Source organism: Rhincodon typus, chromosome 20, assembly GCF_021869965.1.
Source record: "Rhincodon typus isolate 14 chromosome 20, sRhiTyp1.1, whole genome shotgun sequence".
NCBI classification, from domain to species: Eukaryota; Metazoa; Chordata; class Chondrichthyes; order Orectolobiformes; family Rhincodontidae; genus Rhincodon; species Rhincodon typus.
In genome coordinates, this window is record NC_063351.1 from 30,088,338 (window position 1) to 30,097,104 (window position 8,767).

The following is an 8,767-nucleotide window of genomic DNA, read 5'->3' on the forward strand; positions in this document are numbered from 1 at the left end:
CTGCAGTTCATTGTTTTATTTTGATACAAATGTTACACTCTTGTTGGAGAAAGGGTGTAAGAATTAGCTCAGCAATTGAAGACTTATTAGTTTGTTTCAAAAGCTTTTGGAGATGATATTTCAGCTGTTTGCACAGCCCACATTTGCAAAACACAAAACAAAACCTCTCCCGTTAGATGTGATTCTGCAATTGGGCAGCACTTGCTTATCAATTTTGAGTGCACTTATACCTATGCTACCAACAGTTTAAGGTCATTTAAGCTTGTAATGTGGCTCATTTACACTTGCTAGTAGTGCAATACATTCAGACACAGGATCAATTCTCTGTCAACAAAAATAATATGTTCAAGATTTGCAAGTTTTTGAAAGTTAGTCAGGAGCCTGGGGAGCCTTTAGTTTCCTATTGGTTTCTCCAGAGCAACATCTCAGTCAATAAGAATTGACTTGAGAAACAATCAGCACCCTTTTCCCTTGCACAAACACATTTAAACTTTGGCATTTTTGATTGTTCCAATGAGGGAAAAATGAAAAATTTGGCAACGTGTCTCCCTTTTCAACAATATAACATTGTACAGCTTAGTTCCATATATTAGAATAAAGCAAGGGAATCATCCCTGGAGAATTTTATTCAGGCAAATAAAAAGTGTCATTTTTAACAGTGGAGTCTGTTACAGACGGGAGGTCAACACCTCTCTGATAATTAAAACAGAAACACCCAGAAAAGCTCGCCTCACCTCATAATCTGTTAAAAGAAATGTGAAAAGAGGTATATCCTGCCTCTCACCTCCCAATCTGTTATAAAGGAGAAGTGAAATAAAATGAACTCCGGACAGCCACTTTACAATCAACAATTAACAAATTATTTATTTAACTCTGACAGTAAACAAAGTAACAGAACTACTAACAAACTGAACAATTCTCCTTTAACGACTGACTATTCCTGCATAAAACAAAATTCTAATGGTATGCTGTTCCAATAAATACAAATCCCACTTACATAAACCAAATTGATAAAAAAAACTTAATTTCTCAGAATTACAGCCAGAATAAGTCTTCTAGAATGTTCTTTGCCTTCTCCGCTGTCCTCCAGTCAGGAACACCTTCTTGTATCAGGAATATTAGCTAAGAGTGCTGTGGTACCTTTTATTTAGATGGTGCTTATTCTGAGAGTTTAGAAATTTCTGAGAGAGCCAGTGAGTTCCTCTTCAGATGGCAGTTCACTCTCACACCGATTTTTCAAATGGCCTTTTATTCCTTTGATGCCCAATCAATTTCTTTCACTCAGATTGGTCCTAGGTTGTCAAAGGCATCAAATTTAAATTTAATTAGTTTTCACTCTCTACATACCTGGTTTAAATTAATTGGCTGATATTCAAATTGATTGCCTTGCTAACAAAACAAACTGCATTATTTTTTTTCTAACCATACAGCCTCTGATACAAATGTTTCAATCTCAAGAACTTTCTGTGCATCTGCAGATTTTTTCAATCTCCAAACCTAGAAAAGCACAACATCTTTCAAAGGGACCACGCATTCTTCCTTCCTATCATTTTACAAAAAAATTCTAACGTCCTGCCTTCCAGTCCACAATTACTCTACCCAGCTTCGCCACAAATGAAGCCTGTGTCTGTCATCTGTTAGGAAGATTTGTGTCACTTCTGACTATAGTCAGATTTGGGTCTAGTACAAACTTTAACAGTTTTACAGCAACTAAATAGTTCTTTGCAATGGAGTGTAAGCATTTGTGGATCCTTCCCTGTTTTCTTGAAACTGAAAGAGAAGTCAGATGTTTTGTTTCATTGGGCAGAATTCAACTTGCATGAGATTGCACAATGAATGGTATCACAATTGCCATGTATTATTTGCTGAAACCAATATACAGCTTCAATAAGCTTTGCTGTCAGCATGTTTATGGCATTCGTCATTGCCAAACTAATCCAATCTTTACACATGATGCACAGAAATTTCTGCCTAAATTCCTTCCTATTTAATTTGTTTTATTGGCAAATACTTACAATTTGGCCATCAGATTCATAGTCAGTCACTTCACGAGTTTGCTTAAGCGCTCTCTCACACATTCATCCGAAAAACAAAGTCACAGCTGTTCATACATTCTAGTTAGGGTCTGTTCTTTTTTGATATTCAGATTATTGCCAGAACCAAAGGGGATATAGACAAGAAAAATATGCTGAACATTTTAAGCTCTTAATTTTAAACTTATGAATTGGATGGGAGGGTGGCAAATTCTCACAACTGAGCTATGTTTTAAGGGGACAGAGACTTTGAGAAAATTTTTGTGCTTTCCATTTAAAAATGGAATGAAAGTAGAAGCAAGCTTTGTCACAGTAATATCACATTAAAGTAAGCACCTTGATTTGTTTTAAGTTACATGTGTTTAGTGTCTGAATAAATGCTGATTTCTGAACATTTTCACACAGTTTGTACCTGCAAAGAACTTGAAGTAGCCCTGATGAAGAGGAAATAATGCCTCAGATCATTCTTCAATATCTTCAAGCGCTATATACTCAGAGAAGAATATGTAGGGTATTTGTTGGAGAAGGCAGATCGTACCATATAAAGTGCATCAGGGCAGCAGAACAGAATGCAGAATACAGTGTTAAAGCCGCAGAGAAGGTGCAGAAAGAGAGATCAAATTTAACATTTGAGAGGTCTGTTCAAAAGTCTGATAACAGGGAAGAAGCTGTTTTTGAATCTGTTCGTAAGTGTATTCAAGATTTTATATCTTCTGCCTGATGGAAGAGGCTGAAAGAGAGTATAACTGCAATGGGATGGGTCTTTGATTATGTTGATAGCTTTCCCAAGGTCGCAAGAAGTATACATTGAGTCGATGGATGGAAGGCTGGTTTGTGTGATGGACTGGGTTGTGTTCACGGCTCTCTGTAGTTTCTTATAGTTGTAGGAAGAGCAGTTGCCATACCGTGCTATGATGCATCCAGATAGAATACTTTCTATGGTGTGTCTATAAAAATTGGTGAGAGTCTTTGTGGACAAACCAAATTTCCTTAGCCCCCTGAAGAAGAAGAGGTGTTGTTGTGCTTTCTTGACCATTGTATTGACATGGGTTGACCAGGACACATTGTTGATGATCATCACTCCCAGGAACTTGACGCTCTCGATCATCTCCACCTCAGCATCATTGATGCAGACAGGGGTGTGCCCTTCACAACGCTTCCTGAAGTCAGTGACCAGCTCCTTTATTTTGCTGATGTTGATGGATAGATTATTGTCTTTTCACCAGGCCACTAACCACTCAATTTCTTTCCTGTACTCTGTCTCGTTGTTGTTTGAAATCTGACCAACAATGGTGGTGTTGTCAGCAAACTTGCAAATGGAGTTGGGGTGGCATTTGGCCACACAGTTATGCATGTATAAGGCATATAGTAGGTCGTAAAATACACAGCCTTGTGGACAACACTTTTTACTGTATCTTGGTACATGTGAGAATAATAAATCAAACTCCAATACAAGCTAACTGCAAAAGAAAACTTGAAGCAACGATTGATGAGTTAAGCCCACAAAAAATATTTAAAGCAGGGAAGGTTTATTTTTAAGTTTGCAACAGAAAGAGAATCCGTGAATATTAACCTGCCAAATCCTTTGTCCCACTTACTTGGCTGGCAGAGTATTAAGCTGATCCAGAAAAAAAACTATACCAAACCACCTACTTTGGTAACCAGATTGGAGAAGGCAGAGGTCTTCACATCAGTGCCCAGATCACAGTTCTACAGATCAGTGTTTCAGAATTTCTAGTACTGAATCTCATCTGCTTTTGTATAACTTATGACAGAATAGCTGCAAATCATCTTGTATTTCAAAGCTTTTTGAATACTTATGTATTATGAAACTGAAATAACGTTAGGGCGTGCTAAGAAACATTTATAGATGTTGACATTCTTGACTTCACTATCTTTTCTAACCAAAAACTACAACTTCCAAACTTCAAAGAATTTCATACACCATGAAGTCAAGTAGCATGTGATCCCTATTTTCCCTCGACATCTAGTTCATTGTCACTCTACCTGCGGCACAATCTTTATTGTGTCTCTGTTATGAATGCTACCGTAATAAATACTTGTCAAAACTTATCTGTCTTGTTTTAAACTCTAGATGTGGTGTTTTATGCATTCATCCTCCTACCTTTATGCTTAGAGACAGTCCCAGATTTAGGAATGTTCTACTAACAAAAGCTTGTGCTTACTAACGTGATCCCACACAGAGGTGTATTAATATTAATTTTTAAAGATCCAACACGTGGAAATTTCTTCATTTTTAAGAACAGATATTTTATAATGTCTTGTATTGTGTTCTGACTTGCAGACAAATCGACTTGTGAAGTGAGTCAAGAATAGAATCCATTTGCAAACCAGGGATTACCTGTATTATTATAAAATCTGTTTCATTACACACTTTTCGACTCATACTTTCCCAGGGCATAAAAATGTCATCCCATTGCTCAAACCTTTGCTCATCTGTAATTTTAAGCTATTAAAGCCCAAGCTTGATGCCATCTGAAACCTCATTCCTTTTAGTCTTTTGATTTTTGTAGAGCACATGAGAGGAATTCAGTAGGAACAGACGCTGGGTGCATATTAAGTGTGTGGTCAGGTAATTGACCTGTTTGATGAATTGTTCCCAGGCCCTGGAAGAGATGTTCCTGAAAGCTGACTATCTCGGCTACCTTTTCTCCAAAGCAGATGAACATCCGCTCTGGAGATCGTATCCTTTGGTGGGAAAGAGAATTTCCAAACTTACCCACTCTTCTTCCACCAGCACCACCAAGATAATTGGTGAATTCTTTCCAACTTATTTTGCATTTTTGCTGCACAAAGGTAGCAACATCACTCAAGTGAATCCAACATCCCTTTAAAAGTGAATATTTCCTGTTTTGAAAATGCCTCAGCTGTTTCCTTTTTTTTTAAGAGAAGAAAAAGCTTTATTATAGAACTGGAAATGAAGTTTGTGAATGTTCATCTGTTCAAGACCAACTTTCTTCTGGGTTGGCTGGGGTCTGAAGGGGTGGATGGGTAGAATGTTGGGGAAGGATGAGAATTTAGACCCTGGAGTCCAAAATGGTGCAGGATTGATAATTCTAGCATTGATAGCTTCCTGGTATTTGTCATACATACCAGTTGCCTTCAAGCCAAAATCTGTAATGTAAAATAAGGGCTTAGTTTCCATTATGAAATTATATCTACTAGATGTAACCTATTGAAAAGACTTAAAGGTCAACATTTCGAAAGAAAGTAGGCCATTTGTCTAGCGATGGTCCTTGCCAACTTAGAACATTATCATGGAATCCCTACAGTGTGGAAACAGGCCCTTCGGTCCAACAAGTCCTCACCGACCCTCACAGCAACCCACCCAGACCCATCCCCCTAATCTACACATCCCTGAACACTATGGGCAATTTAGCATTGCCCATCCACCTAGCCTGCACATCTTTGGACTGTGGGAGGAAACCGGAGCACCTGGAGGAAAGCCATGCAGACACGGGGAGAATGTGCAAACTCTACACAGACAATCACCTGAGGGTGGGATCAAACCCAGGTTCTTGGCGCTGTGAGGCAGCAGTGCTAACCACTGAGCCACCGTGCCTCCCCTAATTACTGAAGCAGAGTTTTTGAGTGCTACCACGTAATCAGTAAAAACTATTTATTAAGAGATATTTGCTTACTTCCATAGTGATAAAATTCTTAGAGAACAGGAAATCACAAAAATTAAAATAATAAATAAATAAATCATAAATTCAAATTCCAACAAGTGCATAAAGACCAGCAAACTAAAACAGGGCCTCCTTCTCACAGTAACTCCATTTTGTTTCTGCTGGGTCTCATCCCGGGTGAGGTAAAATATGATTTTATTTTTCACATGGTAAAATTGCGCTTCAGATTGTTGTTTTTACAGGGAGAAATCATCATCCCACCCACCCCCACCACCCACACCTCCACCTCCCCTCACTTCTTCCATACACAAAAATAAACCTTATTTTTGCATTTTCTTCACAGTTTTACAGAATTTCTGGATCCTTTCCAGCGCGTCATTCAACCAGAAGAAATTTGGCTGTACAAAAACCCCATTGTGCAGTCGGACCACATACCTACTCGCATTATGTTTGTAAGTACAATCCTTGATATCTAACAATTGAAATGCCAGAATATCAGTTTATAGTAATTTGCATCTGATTGTTCAGCAAGATGTCACAATAGGTCATAACAATAATAATATCACATAATATCATCATAACTGATTTCTGTGGAAGGATTTTCTGTTGAGATATGCATCATGACCAATCAATATGATTAGATAGATGTAAAAGTGAGCTGTAGTAAGAAAGATTACGTAGACATCAGAAACTGGAGTAATTTTACAAATTGGAGGTCTGGTGAGGACCATTATCCAGTATAACAATTTCTGTAGATTTCAGGATGTAATTCACTAATCATTAATTTAAATGGTCAGGTGATCATACTCAATATGTGCACTTATTTGCAATACATACTCACTGTGGGTAAAGCTTTATACTGGCAGTACAAAGTCAGAAAATTTGTGTTAAAAGTGATAGCAAGTGAACAACAAAATTAACGTTCCATAAACATTTAAATTGTTCATTCCACAGATCTTTCATTGTGTTCCTTCCAATATTTTTGATCTAGAAAGAGTCCACAATCTTATTTTCAAAAAAAAAATTGAAAACACAGGTCCTTGAATCACTTTCCTTTGTCAAGGTAGTCAAACTAATTTTTAAAACTGTTCAATAGTCAGATATTGATTTTCTGGGGCACTTTATTTTTCAGCTTTACACAGCTAAGTGCTAAATACTGTTTGGATCGTTCATCTGCTGTGCCCTTGGTATGCAGTTTGGGGTGTGCAATACACGAAAGGATGTCAATTTTATTTGGATCTCCAATAACAGAAAATGTAATATTAACCACAGCTTAGAACTCTGCAGCAGTGTCAGTAAACAATCGTTACTTTCTAACTTCAATGTTTGCTTTGTTTTAAAAATTGATTGGCCAAGAAAAGAATAAATTGGTTCTAGTTTTATGATTTATTTTCAATTGGAAAATGATATTTTCCAGCTGCTGATTCAGCATTCCTTGTAATCCAAGAGAATTTTGTGGCATAGTTGAATAAAAATTGAGAAATTCGACCTGTGCCCAAAGCAGACAAAAGCCAGCAGAGCCATGGATGCATGGTCTGTTGAGGATAAAGCCAAATTCAGCAGCGAGCAATGTTAAAATGCCACCAGCAAGCTGGCATCACCAGGTGGGATCCTGCCGCAGTTTGTCTGTTGACGATGGTGAGAGACTGCTGGTTCCTGAACTTTGCAAAAGGCACTGAGGTCTAGGAGAGGAGAGAGAGTCTGTGGGAGGCCTCCAAAGTTCTGACACTGGCGCAGAGTTTTTTTTTTCAGTTTCGGGCCAGAAAGACCGCTCTGATTTTTCTTGGACTTACAAAAATAAAAATGATAAAATCCTGTCCTTCCTTTCATAGTCTTTTTAAAAGTCATTCTAATTCCAGGTGCAGCAAGGCGCAACTCCACTCAGGTGCCCCTGAATTTTACATTCGTATTCCTAAAACAGACACAGAACTCCATTTTCCACCCCTGTATGAATGTTCTAATTAATCCAATGCCTGTGCATATGATCAGATTGAATAAGATTTATGGGTCATCTGTTTCACTTTAAATTTATTGGTAGTTTTACACAATAGGGCTCACAGTTAATGGATGCTGGATTGAAATTAAGCAAACCCCTATTTCATAGGATAACCATTACAGCTGTCAAAATATAAGAGAATTTAATTAAACCTGTATGAGATTGACTTGAACATAGGACCAAGGATCAGTAATGCCCACTGGATTACTAGATTCCTCCAAGAACAAAGTTTAATAAAAGCTATTTGATTAAATTCCAACTTCCACTGCAAACTGCATAATGATGACCCAATGCTCAGCACAGCTACAATATAAGGATAGCAGCTTCTGGGAAGAAAAAAAAACCATCAAGGTGCACCAAATTGCTTTTGTTGTCTTTGGACCTTTAAAGAAATGAAAAAAATCAAAAACAATTCATTATATATCGATGTAAATCCGTGCAACCACCTATATATTACAAACACATAAAGTCATGTTTTTGTCTATTATTGCACGTTTAGCTTGATGTATAACAACTCTAGGACTCTAGACTTAGATCCGCTTACACAATTTCATAACCAGGGTGAGCATTAAATTTAGGATGATGTAGACAGAATTAAAAGGTGGACAGTTTTGGAGCATTTCCACTTCCTCTCTTTCTATTAGGAATTCTTTACAAGCCAGGATCAAGAGGGGAGGAATAAAGCAGATTGTGCATCTGTTTAATTTATCCTTTTTACGCAGGCAATCATTTATTACTCATCCTAAATGACTGTTGTAAATGACTGTTCCCATTAAACTGCTGCACTGTTTATGCTCACACAACACTGCTGATTCTCAGAATTGTATGAGCCAACATCTTATCCTTTGACTCACTTTAGATGGGAGCACAATGGTATACCAGTCAAAAGGATTTGAGTCTACCTGGCATTATATCTGAAAGTTCATCTGAAACAAAGGAATATCAGAAACAGAGTCATGCATGTCTCAAAAGAAAGTACCAATCTATTCATGACAACAAGGTGCAGGGCTGGATGAACACAGCAGGCCAAGCAGCATCATAGGAGCAGAGAGGCTGACGTTTCGGGCCTAGACCCTTCATCAGATCTT

At 37.8% G+C, this 8,767-nt stretch overlaps 1 protein-coding gene across 4 annotated transcripts in view; it reads left to right on the forward strand.

Annotated features, from left to right (window-relative positions):
- Positions 1–8,767, forward strand: part of plpp4 (phospholipid phosphatase 4) — a 211,934-nt gene that overhangs the window by 27,538 nt on the left and 175,629 nt on the right. For all 4 annotated transcript variants that reach the window (XM_048609022.1, XM_048609024.1, XM_020520378.2 and 1 more), the window contains one exon: positions 6,027–6,135. In XM_048609022.1, the coding sequence (XP_048464979.1) occupies positions 6,027–6,135 (109 nt within the window). The remainder of the gene's footprint in view (positions 1–6,026; positions 6,136–8,767) is intronic.